General features: G+C 33.6%; 3 protein-coding genes across 3 annotated transcripts; all 3 read right to left on the minus strand.

The window, feature by feature from the left end:
• Positions 1-404: 404 nt before the first annotated feature.
• HELRODRAFT_181703 (hypothetical protein) lies at positions 405-2,666 on the minus strand (the record flags this gene model as incomplete). Its single annotated transcript, XM_009031501.1, has 4 exons — positions 405-503; positions 638-911; positions 1,020-1,123; positions 1,968-2,666. 4 exons carry the CDS (start codon positions 2,664-2,666, stop codon positions 405-407), a joined length of 1,176 nt encoding a protein of 391 aa, XP_009029749.1.
• Positions 2,667-3,962: 1,296 nt separating this feature from the next.
• HELRODRAFT_89932 (hypothetical protein) lies at positions 3,963-5,960 on the minus strand (the record flags this gene model as incomplete). The annotated part of the gene is made up of 4 exons (XM_009031495.1): positions 3,963-4,125; positions 4,388-4,469; positions 5,356-5,509; positions 5,778-5,960. The coding sequence occupies 4 exons, from the start codon at positions 5,958-5,960 to the stop codon at positions 3,963-3,965; spliced, it is 582 nt and encodes a 193-aa protein (XP_009029743.1).
• Positions 5,961-6,459: 499 nt separating this feature from the next.
• HELRODRAFT_103935 (hypothetical protein) lies at positions 6,460-10,976 on the minus strand. Its single transcript, XM_009031502.1, has 14 exons — positions 10,866-10,976; positions 10,664-10,765; positions 10,450-10,586; positions 10,150-10,311; positions 9,772-9,936; positions 9,558-9,639; positions 9,318-9,409; positions 9,082-9,171; positions 8,748-8,917; positions 8,435-8,612; positions 8,147-8,258; positions 7,886-7,993; positions 7,631-7,731; positions 6,460-7,556 (listed from the first exon to the last, which is right to left on the minus strand). Exons 1-14 carry the CDS (start codon positions 10,959-10,961, stop codon positions 7,517-7,519), a joined length of 1,635 nt encoding a protein of 544 aa, XP_009029750.1. The 5' UTR covers positions 10,962-10,976; the 3' UTR covers positions 6,460-7,516.
• Between the last annotated feature and the right edge of the window lie 3,486 nt (positions 10,977-14,462).

The following is a 14,462-nucleotide window of genomic DNA, read 5'->3' on the forward strand; positions in this document are numbered from 1 at the left end:
TGCTTATTTATGAGGGGTCGGTCGATTTGTGACAGTTTATGACACGAGAGGGGTCAAAAACGCTAAAAAAAGCGCGACATCCTTTATGGATAGCCCCTTTTCAACTGAAAATAAAGAATTATTGCGACGGCGCATGTTACGTTCAACGTTGTTTGAACTATTCGCGTATATCAAGCATCGACACGCCATAAATATAAAATAAACTTTTAATTTTCATTCAACGCAAACGATAAACTTACTTTTGTGTAAACTGTTAAAAAACAACACAAAATTAAATTAAATAAGGTAAACAGAATATATTAACAAAGCATAAATGAGTCAAATTCGATGGGAACAAAGTGAAAATAATTTTTCATGGAATTAATTTTGGCTGAATTACTATAGGAGGCCAAGCTCAATCTTGATCAAATGAGAATGTAACTGATAATCCCCAAACAGCATATCATGTTTAGGAACTTCAAAGTACCATGTTCAACATAATTATTTCTTCGGTCGGAAGGATTCTGAGTGATATTAAAGATATAAATCAGGCTTACTAATATATCTGGAAAAAAAATTTCAAATGACCAACAGGTTTATATCTGCAATCAGTACTGTCAATACAATTTGTGATGTATTCCTGCAAATATTGCTTTACCTTCGAGTATTCACAAATGCTTGATTTACAAAAGCTAAATTGGTAGGGTTCTCCTTTGAAATAGAGACGTATATACGCTGTTTTCTCACGCTCCATAAGTACAAAAACAAAATTAGTGGCAAAGGGAGAAACCCTGGTTGTTTTGAACTCCCTGTTCTTGTTAGCTTCGAAAGTGTTATGTTTCAATGGTGGATCACCCCTGAACAATCCAATGATGTTCAACAGAGGTATCAATGTTTCAGCATGGCTAAAGTAAAATCTTGCAATCTCCTTGCTGCATGAAGTTCATATTAAATAAAAAGTGGTTGTTTGATGAATCATTTAAAACAATTCTAATGATAAACTTATTTCAACTGTAAACAGATTATTAGACATAACTAACCTTTTTTTAGCCAGAATTTCATCATATATGCCAAAAATTTCTTTAATGACTCCACAACTCATGGCATAGTTTATTTTCACACCAGGGCCTTTCTCCCAATATGCCTGTTTAAATGTTATAATAAAAAATTATTGAAACAGATTTTTGGTGCCCTTTTAACTGAACTATACAAAAAAATGTAATTTTAAAGAGAAGATTTACGACATGTCAACTATGTACTACAGATTAACCAACAGCATACTGAAAGAAACAGAACATTTTGAAGGAAAGAACTCTTATTTAGAATCATAATATTCTCATGAAAAGAAACATTACCAGGCCAACACACAACTAGCAGTCAATATTCAAACGTTAAACAAAATTTTTTAAGAGTATCAAGTATTATATTTTTACATGACAATGATGCCAATTAAACATGCTTAATTAAGATAGATCAACTAAAGACAATTGGATTCTAAAATCTCAATAACGACCAGTTTCAAAAAATTTAATTAAGCAATAATTTTTGGAAAGAAATGAGTTTCGTAATATGGTCAAAAGATTTAGTAAATTTCAACAAAAATTAAAAAAGTAAATAAGTATAAAACATATTTCTGAGAAGTGAACTGATTAGAAGCCATAATTAATGATTTAACCTCTACATACTTATTAATATTATTATTATCACTTTGAGCTGCTACATAGCTTCAATAAAAAAATAAATAAATTTTAAAAAAAAAGCTTTAAAATACTGATAAATCAGAGGCATATTCCACGATTTCAAGAGTTCTATCATCTAAATATTTAAGCCAGTTATTAGTACGATTTATTGCCAATTCTATACCTGCTATAGTCACCCATGCACTTATCTCCCCTAAATAAAAAATTCAAAATTTTCAATTAAACCTGAGTGATATATCAAAACATAAAAAGTTAACCATTTGTTAAATCGAGGTTTGGTAGCCCAACTTTTTCTTTTATGTAACTTAGCAGTTTTTCCCTGTTATTATTCATAAATGTATTCTTTTCTTCCCCCATTGTCTTATTGTTTTTAACTGTATTGATATATTCAGTGCAGAATTCAAAAAATCTCAGCAGAGATCTCTTGTTTTCTCTTTTGTAGGCATTGTTCTTAGATTTAGGATCAACAACAGGCAAAAAGGTTTCCATGAACCCTTCCATGCTTTCCATAGCTCTCGATACATTTGAGTGTCCAAAAACTGTATTGCTCGGATCGATTTTACCAAAATTTAAATCCTTGAATATTCCGCCATATTTTCTACCAATATCTCTATGTTCTTGTTTGCCTGACGGCGACAACTTACTATGTTCCGTATTTTTCATATCTTGAATTACGTAATGCATTTCTTGATATTTATCAGACGGAAAGTTTAAATTCTTTAGCTTCTCCGTAATATTCAAACCGTTTACGACGTCCTTTTTGCCCGGATATCGACTTCCGTGCCTGAAATTGCCGTACATGTGCAAGAACTTATCGGAAGGTAGAAAATTGTCACCGGGTGCCAGTTGCGTAAACTTGTCATGCTTATCAATCTCGTGTGACAAGTTATAATGTGTTTTTGTACCCAGACGGTACAAATTTTCTTCGCTCAAATGGAGTTGGCCACAAAAAATAAAAAGAATAAAAATGGAAATTTCGTTCGACATTTTTAAAATTTCCTTTTGTACCGGTTAAGTAAAAAATTTAAAAAAAAAAACTTAAACGGTTTATACGGGATTAACAATCAGACCATTATGAAGAAGCAGCATGTATTAATCCTACTTTTGTCATAAATATAACAAATTAAGAAGCACTATAAATTAATGGAACAATTAAAAATAAAAAAATATCAATTCGCGTCTTTTAAAAATTTTCAAAATAATTAAAATTAATCAATGCGAGTCACGCATTTGCGATTTTGCACTTCAAGCAGTATCACAATCATGATCACTATTCACCGCTAGCTGAGAAAAAGGAAATTACTTCTATTATTCAAGAACATGGCTCATTATATTCACTATATTGAAACCCCCATTGACATATACTGCACTGGGTTTCATTTATGAATATTCCACATGAAACGCATGTGCTATAACAAAAAAACTGGTGTCAACTACCAACAATAAAAAAGTAAATTTTATTTTATAAAAAAATCCATTTTATTAAAAAAGTAATTGTTTTGAAAAAGATGCAAATGAAACACTCCAAAGAACATTTTGAACGAAAGGATATTACATACAACAGTTGATGACGAAAGTTATAGAAAAGAGTGGATACCCATTATATGCAGCAATGAAATCATATGAAACGCACTGCTGTGTTGAGTCCAGCAAGACAGTAGCTGATATAAAAATATCACAACTCTTCTTTTCCATTGTTTTTCTTGTTTCCCTTTTTAGAATCCGTCTGTCAGCAATTTTTAAAATGTTTAACATCTTGAAGTTCTTTCAAAAACAAAAAACTTCACATGCATGCATGTAACGATCCAACATGGAAAAAGTTAATTTGAGTATAGGAAACACGATTACATTATAATAAATTAAAAAATCATATAAAAATAATTATAATAACGAGTTCGAGATGCTTGAAACTATAATATAGCAACCAACTGTTCCTCAAATGAATGAAAACTCATTTTAAAAATAAACACTCATGACTACCATATAAACAATAAAATATACACGTAGCAAGAAAGATCACCATTTTATTCTTCTCAGAGCTCTTCTGATGTCCTTTTTTCGAATTGTCTGGTGATTAGTATATTGACAAAAAATATAAAATTAAGTAAATGCAGTTACAAGCCATAAATTGCTAAAGGTAATATTACAGGTAGACATACAACATTGTACAAAACTGTTGATTGATTCACACAATTGAATTAATTTTATTAATATCAATTTACAAGTATTTTCATCACAGCAATCATTACTACCACTCTCGTCCACCTCTTCCTCATCATCCAACTAACTGGTCTGCACACGGTGTGTACGATCCTTAGCAAAGTACTCCTTGCCTTCGATGGTCACGAAATCACATCTATCTTGCTGAATCAGAAAATCTTTAACATCCCACGCCAACGATCCATCTTTTAATGTCAAAAGGACACGATTTTCACTCACCACGTACCTTTTATTAATATGTTTATAGTATTGTGGTTTCAATGCTTTTTTTCATGGCTGCTATCATTTTAAGTTTGCTGTACCTCTGAGCTAATTTATTATACAAACCAATATATTATCATATCAAAACCCAAATAAAGGCCAATATTACTTACCACTAATGAATGAAGGATGAAAAAACTCAAAAACAATAAATATAGTAACTAATAAACCATTAAAAACTGTCAATTAGAATGTTTTAAATTATATTCAAGATTCAAGACACCAACGTTTGAACTTCGATGTTGGCATTAAATAAACTCATCTGCCAAAGTTGTGATATTGATTCTGTTTCTTTCTTATTTGGATTCCCTGCATTGTTCATATAATTAGTTTTGTTGTTGTTATCAGAGCTTTTGTGTGATCGTCAATAAAGCATACAACTTAGATGAATAAATAACTAAGCCATTAACAACCTATGATTGTGATGCTTCTCAGCCATATTCAGACTCTAACCTAAACCCCAGAATACTAGTTAGATCATAATCCAATGCTAAAAATACAGTTTAGACAGATATAAACCAGTGGCAGAATAAATTTTATTAAAGTAAATTTGAACATTTGATGTTTGTAACTTGACTTACATTGCTATCACTACTATCAAATATACTAAAAGCTCAGCAGTATACAATATGGAAGTATGTCAAGTGAAATGGAGTGTCAGCTATAAAATGTATTTAATTTTGAAACAACACATGATAAGTATATATGGATTTGTCAAGATTCATCATGTCCATATGAATCCATGATCAGAAACTATACCCAAATACTGTAGATCTCATTATCCCTAATAAAAAAAATAAACAACTTAGGATAAACACCTTAAAATCTACACCCAAAAACAGGGCTGGATTTAGTACCATAGATGCCCTAGAGCAATGAAAAAGTAGAGGCCCAAATTATTTAGTGGAATTTAAATTTAAATTATTTATTTATTATTACATAATTTTTTGAGAATTGTTTAATGGAGACCCAAAAATTTTATAATTTGTAGCATCAAAATGCCTTTTTGAAAAGTTGGTGGCCTGTTACTTTTTTCAGGTTATTCCACATTTTAAAACTATTTTTTTAGTGAAGAGTGTTTTTAACAATGTTGAAGTTACGTTTTGTCTTAATCATTTTTCTTGTAGAGGCCCCAGGGTTAGGGTCTTTTTATAAATCCAACCCCGCCTATAAAAAACACATCACAAAGACAAACCAGAAACGGAGGCAAACATCATAAGGGTCTTCTTTTTTTTTGACATTTTCAACATTTCTTCAACATCCCCATCTTGAAACTTGGACAGGTCAATTTGTGGTGATGGCTGCTTCCATTCTGGCAATTCATCAGGTTCTAATGGTTCATCATTTTCCTGTTAATGACACATAATTTATATTCAGTTAATCAAAATTGCATAATTTTATTCTTTATAGGTAGTTTATTTTATACTAAAACTTAAACATTTTAAAGTTTAATAATTAAATTTATTTAAAATTTATTCTTTTTTTTAAACCTAATTTGGAAAAGTTACATTTACCATCACACTACAGTACAGGTGACCACTCTTTTAATTAATTATCTTCACTTTATTATTTTATCTTCAATAAAAAAAAATGAAAAATATTTTTTTACAAACAGACCTCCCATTGTTCAAATAATCTTTCTACATCGGCGTCGTCATAATCAAGAATGCTTTTTTTCTTTATTTTAAATTTCGCCGAAGTCTCGGCATCCAAAAAAATCATCAAACAAGTTAGTGTCATTAGGTAGGACAAGAGTGTAACAGAAAAAACGTGAAGACGCGTTTGGTTGGACGCTGTCATCATGACGTGCCGATCGGTTTTCCTTCCTAGTATATTAAAATTAAATTAAGCAATTAAAGACACTTGTTATAATGAAAACTTAAAAATGTATTAAAAAATTATTAACTTTAAATGAATACTACTAACAGTTATAAAAGATCAAGAACGTACGAGTTTTAGTCAGTCAGCCTAGCGCCACAAGTGCAGCTACCGAACCTCAGCGAAGCACCTTTCGTAGGATAAAAGTGAATTGCAGTCTTAAAAGTTTTTACATGTTGTATCTAAAAATTTAACTGTTTTTATATAAAAATGTAGTTTTATTCTATATTAATGTGTTGAGCCACACACACACACACACACACACACACACACACACACACTTATATATAACCAGAGCGATAACGATGAGTGATGAAAGTTAAAAAATAGAAAGTGAAGGAAAAAAGATGAAATTAACCTCAACGAGAACCGTTCAAAAATTGGTTTATAAAACAAACTTCCAAAGACTTCAACATCATAGTTATAAAAATATTATATTGAAACATGAAACGATTTTATTCATTATTTTAGAAAACAATTAAAAAACATTGTCATTTGAAAATATGCAATCAAAAGATCTGACTGAACATAAACACAGAAATGATAAACAACAGACAGACTTGTATATATATATATATATATATATACTATGCATACACGCATATAATATACATACACAAATATAACTTTAACTTATCGTTTAATGTGTCTGCCAGCTTGACAGCAAACTTAATAAGAAATTTCTTGTTCACCATCATCCTCGTTAAAATTCGAAATGTATGAATAAATGAACTAAATAAAAAAATAATTATTTAATAATCATTTTAATAGCTTGAAAACATCATTGATGCTCGTGACACGACTGCCCCAAGAGACACATTAATAATGATGATGTTAACGATGACAAAAAATAATTTAATTCCTGTGATAAGTTCATAAAAGCTGTCAGAAATCGAAATAAAGATGAATTATTATCGAACATTAATAAGCACAGATGGTAACGGAACGAAATTATAAAATTTTGACGATAATTTAAAACGGTATGTAGATTGATGAAAATATATGAATACACATGCACTGGTAGGTAAGTAAGTTGAATATGTACACATACACTCATCAAACACAATGAACAATTTTAAAACATTTTAAACCATTATCTTAATGATTAAAAGATACCTTCAACTACAAACTTAAGAGAAAAAAAATCCATACCACCCACACACACACATACATACATGCATATATATTTATTCATTCACCACTCACTCACCTACATGGGAGGACATGCATGCAAATAAACCAATACCCAAAAACAAATGAATGTTATTTTCATTGTGATGCTACACAAATTGAACCAAGTATCATCAACACAAACATCATAACAGGTAGTATTTTATCATCATCACCATCAGCACCATAAATATTTACTTCTTTATCACCATTAAGACCATTTTTATATTCCCACCCCATCATCATCACCATCTTCATCATCTTCTAATTTTGAATTTTCATCCACCATTTCCAACAGCATAATCTTTTTATAAAGAACTTTGACTGGAACTATCTTCTGAGAATTTCCTGATGACGATTAAGATGGTGATGAATTGTTATTATAACGGTGATAGTAATGGTAGTAATTAAATCATGATTACTTTGATTTGAGCGTCGGCGGTTTGAGATAGTCATCAGCTGATAGGGTCAGGACATCTGGCCTGTCATCTTTCTTATAGGTCAAACATCGGCGTATGAAGTTCTGTTGTTGTGATGTTTTTTGGCGCGTGTGTGAGGTTGTGAGATTTTGCTATTGCTACCATGCTGTCACGGTGTTGTAAGGTAAATACGTAATACCCTAACCCTAACCATTACAATCACCATCATCATCCTAATCTGAATAGCATGCAACCAACCTTGGCCTCATTAGAGACAAGTGGCTTGCTTGGAAACATGACTTCAGTTGCCTTCAAAATCGTGTTTTCCTCCAGGATGGCCGCTTGTGATAGGTTGTGTCCGAATGGCTGCCGTTAATGATGGTGTTATATGGAAGTAATTAATGAAATCGCTGTCATGTTGGGAATGTGTGCTGATGCATAGTTCAATGTCTAGTATTCATGATTTGAATAATAACAACAAAAATAATGATAATAACTATATCATCGTCATCACAGTACCTTCTTGCCATACAAACACTGATAAAAGATGACGCCCACGGACCAAACATCCACCTTCGATGATATTTTTGGAGGCTCCTTACCCACCACGAAACATTCTGGTGGCAGATACCTATTAAACAGGAACATCATCACACACATGCACATACATGTACATGCGCATCCATACATTTGAAATTGAACAACGCATGCAAATCTGTGATATTTTTAAACAACCGCATATCAGATAATCTCAGTCCAATATACCGGTGAATCACGTAACAAAAAAGCAAGGAGAGCCCCACCAACCAGTAAGTGCCAGCCCCCTGGGAGGTGAGGTCCATGCCACAATCTGGGCTGTAATTTTCATCATCCATTACCTTGCTGAGACCGAAATCAGTTATCTTGATCTCGCCGCTGACAGAAACACTGCCCTGCTGACTCGAGTCAGCTTTTGAAAAACCTCCACTCCCTAGTAGGATGTTTCCTGGTGTTTGCATCATTCATTCCTCGTACAACTATTCACTCATTCATTCAAAACTCCCAAACACACAGCTCAGTCAATCACACAAACACATATGCACACAGACACACACACAAGCACACACAAACACACACGGACCAGGTTTGAGATCATAATGTATGACAGGCGGTTTGATCTCGTTGAGGTACTTTAGAGCATTGACAGTCTGCATCACAATTGATCTGGACTCCTTCTCGGGCAAACATTTGTTCTGCTTCAAATAAAAGTCAAGGTCGTTGCCTTCACAATATTCCATCACAGTACAGAACCTGTCAAAGCGTGTGTGTGTTTGTGTGTAAAAGAATGTACACATATATCTTACAGTTAGATGGTTGTCGTTGACAGAATTGTTGGTCCTATCACCATCACGTACATTTCGGCACATCACCATAAATTCATCACTCCTTTTCAAAAACAACTAAACAAAACGAACGAGTTGTTGTCGATTTCAAAAACATCGTACAGATGCACGATCCTCGGATGGTCCAGTTGCTTGTGTATGTTGTACTCTCTTAAAGCATGTCTACAAAAAAATCATCATCATCATCATTACTTTTATTATCATTTTTATTATTTCCTACAGCTTTCTACATTATTATCATATACAGAGCCAACGAAAGCAACGTCTCCAAGGGAACCACAACAACAACAACCCCATCAACAATATACTTTATGTAGTTTGCTTTTTTATCATCTTTCCAATCTTTGTTCAGTTGGTGGATTTTGCAAGCTGCATAGCGTTGGTCTTTCAAGTCAAAACCCTGGTTGGTTTGTTGGTTGATTGGTCAGTAGGATGATTGGTCGGTTGGGGGTGATAAGGATGATGCAAATAATTACGATGGCAGCAATAACGGCAGCATCAGCAGGAACAATATCAACCCTTGCACAAACAAAAAGATGCAGACAGACCTTGTGAACCTCACTGAATCCTCCCTTGCCAAGTAGACTGAGTAGTAGGTATCTGTCATTCAGGATCTGGTGATTGTTGAATCTGTTAACATGGTTGAAATCTTTAAAATTACAGAACTCAGATAGCAAATTTGCGCAAACAACAGAACCACAACAACACACAAACAAACAAACAAAGAGCAAGAGCAATCAACGAGGACGGCGAGAACAGCACCTAGAAGCATCTTCACTGTGGATCCTTTTCAGCTCCCTGATGTGGATGTTTCTTTCTTGCTCCAGCTTCTCCAGTTCCAACTGCAGGTCAGTATCCTCTTTCTTCAGAGCTGCCTGCCTCAACTTCATTATCTCATCCTGCTCGTAAAATTCTGTTGCTGTCAAACTGGGGTTTGTGTGTTTGTGGATGTGTGTGGATGCATTGCTGTCAAACTGGGGTTTGTGTGTTTGTGAATCCGAACAGATTATGAGCAGTTGTTTTTATTATGATGTCATCATTGGCACCAAGTAAACAAATATTTATCATCATAGAAATCCTTCCATTGTCGTCGCCATCATCGTCGTCATCATCAGCCCAAGATTATAAAATTATACAAACGGCTTATCATTTGGCCTGAGGAATCCTTCGTTGTTCTCCTTGACAGCTTTGTTGGATTTGGATGAGATTGCACTGGAACCAGAGCTGGTTGGTTTTTTCTTCCCCAACACTTTTCTCTGCTTCTCTATTTCCTCTCTTTCTTGCGTTATCCTCTCCTGCTGCCTGTGTGTATGTGTGTGTGTGAGTGAATATTTTAGGTGAATGGATTAAGTATACCACATAAACATAACAGGATGAGAATCCTTCATACAACTAAGCATCAGCATCACATTCAGTACAACGAGAGCCACAACGACTAACTTGATGAGATCAGCAAATGCATATCCATCCACCCAGTTTTCTACAAAACTTGCTCCTTGTCTTTGCGTCACAAACTGTCCCAACCTCAATCGATTCTCCATGCATCGTTGCCTTGCAGACTTTTTCTCTAGGTTGCTCTGTTGTTGTTAGGTGATGTGTTGATGAGCTGTTGGCGTTAGTTACTTATTAGTAAAAAATGAATGTGTTGGACCACCTTTTCGATGAGTAACATTTTGGTGATGTTGATGCATTTCTGAATAGTCTCCTTGTGCCTTTCAACTTGTTTCTGATGTGACTGCACTTGCTTCATCACTTCCTCCTTATCCTACATTGTTCAATTTGATCATTTCAATTATTTAATTAATAACTGAATGGGTGATATATTGACTGAGCAGCACAACAACATCAACAGGAACAAAACTAACAAGTTCTAATTTATCGATGGCTGCATCTTTTTTGGCAAGTTCGCAAGTTGATTTGTTCTCAAGAGCTTCGAGTTGCTGGGATGTCATGTCGGTCTGTTGTTGGGGTTGGTAGGAGAAAAAAGGCAATAGATATGAAGTGATGAAGAATATAGCAGTAGGTCACATAAAAGGTTTATGAATGAATTATAGATGAAAAAAATCAAAAGACCTAAAAAAATATAAATTTTGAGCATCACCATCATCAGCAAGCGTGTAATGATCATAGTCATACTTGTGTATTTTTTGAAACAAGGAATCCCGTGGTACAGTTGTAGGGTCTGCCAGGGCTTGGCATGGCAACATTTTGTGGTGGCGGCAGCAGATGTTGTTGTTGAATGTTTAATAAGATGTTGTTGTTTTCGTACGTGCTCATCATATTTGCATGGCTCTGGAGGTTGTCACTTACATGTTAACTGCCCAACCAGACTATTGCCTCACACCACGCCACACCACCATTCCATTATTTTATCACAATACCATCAACACAAACATTGCTATGATAAAAAGAGAACAAACATTAGAAGGTGAATTGTTTTTGTTGCTACTGTTACTGACAATGTTGTTGTTGCTGGGAGCATTGTTGTTGTTGTTGTTGTTGCTGCTGCTGTTGCTTGGTATGTTCAATGTGTTGGGTGGCCTTCCAGGACTACCCGCATGACACTACAATAATTATTATTATTTAGTTGGTCGAATGTTTCATGGAAAATCAAATGATGAAATAATTAATATAAAGAAATAAAATCCACAAATCAATAATAATGAAAATATGAATGCAACCGATAACTAACTTCACTCATGTCGATGCTCCTCTTTACATCACATCGAGTCATTTTTTCTGTCAGACATCAAAGCCTCAATTACTTAACATCAATTGAATCACACAACATATCCTAATAAATCACCAACTGTTAATCTAAATAATTAAGCAACGACTTGTATCAGTGAAACCTTGAAGATTTGATCTAATTAAAGTACCGACCTGCACTAGAATCTTGATTAACTTTTCTTTTCCTCTTCCTATCACCACCAGACGGTGTTCGATGTTTGTCCTGATGAATTAATATAAAAGATATATATATATATATATTTTTACAAATTTTTACAATTTTTTTTACATTGTAATGGACTAGAAATAAATTAAAAATTAATTCTAAAAAATGTAAACATCAGATGGAGGATGGTGGTTGTGTGGCTCGTCGTTAAGTGTTCCATTGCTCTGTTGTGATGATGTGCTCATGTTTGAATCCGACTGATTCTGGTTAGTCGCAGAAGCAAGAGGTGGAAGGGCAGAAGGTTCAACCGATGCAGTTTGCTGTTCAACACGGTTAAGTAAAATATATTAAAATGTTTTTTTTCAAAATTTCTGAATAATAAATGATTAAAATAAATTAGTAAACAACTTTTTCATTTGTGAACCGGGCTTCAAGTAATTCTCGTTTGCGAGCATCGAAAGTGATGTCAATGTGCTGTGGACCTGCTGTGTTTTTTGATGCTGTCACTAATATTGTGGTTAAGTTAGGGATGTCAATGTTTATTTTGTAGCTGATGTTATTTTTATTAATGCAATCATCAACTTTCTTTACATTGTAAAGAAAAATTTTACATCAATAAAACAACAACTAAACCATTATATCCAACACAATATAAACATTGCAACAACTTCATTCATCATAACATTTACAACATTTTTATGAGGTTTATAAAAATTATTTTTGTTAGTTGCATTACACATAAATATGAACATTTAAATTTTAAAAAAATTAAAAACATTTGAGTTAAATTTAAGATCTAACTCTAAATAAAAGCAAGCGACTGACCATTATTAACAATTGTGGCTTCCCGAGAGAGCTGCCTTGCAATGGAGCTCGACGATGGCGAGTTTACTAAATTCTGCTGGCCGGGCCCTCCTGCTGGATGAGATGGAATCTGAAGGCCAGCCGAACTCCAACACGAAGTTATTGATGGCTGAATTAACGTCTGCTGCTGCTGCTGTTGCCCACCAGAGCCACTCGTGGCCGATGATATCATGTTATTGTTCAGGTTCAGTGGCCTGGACTTTTGCATCAAATAAAATATTAATATTAAAGACACTAACTTTATTTATTTTATTACTATCTGCCTACTCAAATAATCCGGCAAGGCAAGTGTGTGATTTCTTCCAAACTATTATAAATAAATTATACTCAATCTTCACTACTCTAGTCCTAGGGTAGTGTGGCGAGCGTCTTGTTTTTTATTTTATTTTACGAACAAAAAAACAGCTCCTTAGCTCAGTAGCGTATTTAATAATTTTAGTTGAGGAGTAAATAAAGTTAGTTAAGTAAATAAAAAAAACTAGTTAAAAAAACTATGAGCTAAATAATTGAACTGCAACATTAATAACTCAAATGAATATAATATAATGTAGGATATATTTTTTTCATATGATGTATCGGACGAGATAATACAAATTATTATTATTATTATTATTAAATGGAAAAAAGCAGGCCAATCAATGAAAATCGAATAATAAGAAATTTATTTGACGGAAGTTTTACTAAGTCCACTTTTCACTTTATTATTTTGGATCTTTTTTACATTCTCCCTACTATTTATGATAGCGAAACGTCAAAATACTCTTAGTTATCCCTCATAACGTCTTCAAACTTTGTCAGAGGGTAGTTCAAAGATCATAATTGGGACGAGCAGTATGCAAGTAACTGGCAGCTGATGGATGCTGGTTGTTAATAAAATTATTTTTGGTAGCTTCGTTACACTAGACAAAAATCAGTTGCAATTTGTGTGTTTGCACAGTAATACAACCCCAAAACAACGTCAGCAGTGGCGGATTTTGGACCAAAGTAAAATATTTATCGGAGTGTCATTTGGGTGACTAATGAAATATTTTAGCACATTAATTTTTGTCTTTAATCGTTTTTTTCTTTCTTGATGATGGTGTAAATGATTTTTTCTTGATTAACAATTGTGCCTGTAAATAATGCTGCATTTTGTGTTCAGCTGCTTTTGCGGTGTGTTTGTATGCTTTTTCATAATCTTTTAAGCGCAGCTGTCAAAAGCCGAGCAGCTTACTTGTTATTCTATATTTGTATTTAAACTTTTGTGCCACAAAGTTTTGTGGACCTGACTAATTAAAAAACATCAAACAAAATTTATTAAATAAGATGGGTAATTCGTTGCGAAATCGTTGGAGGAAATGACGTCATGTTAACAGTAGTTATTTTACTGCATAGTAGTTAATCAGCCGGTATAAAGGTTATATTCAATTCCTATCAAATAAATTTGACCAAATATCATACGCAGGCAGAACTAAACAAAGAAATAGATAGATATATAGATAAATATATACGTAGTTATAATACATTTATAATGTTGTATTTTAATATATAAGCGCTTATAAATCTACGCATATTGGCTCAGCTTGGCTTGGCTTAATTTGGCTCAGCTTGGCTCGGCTTGACTTGGCTCGGCTTGGCTTGACTTGGCTCGGCTTGGAATCGGATGTTAAGCAAGGTGTGATCTCAAACTGTTTTGAACTGCGTGCGTACATAT

The sequence above is a fragment of the Helobdella robusta genome (assembly GCF_000326865.2).
Source record: "Helobdella robusta unplaced genomic scaffold HELROscaffold_75, whole genome shotgun sequence".
Lineage (NCBI taxonomy): Eukaryota > Metazoa > Annelida > Clitellata > Rhynchobdellida > Glossiphoniidae > Helobdella > Helobdella robusta.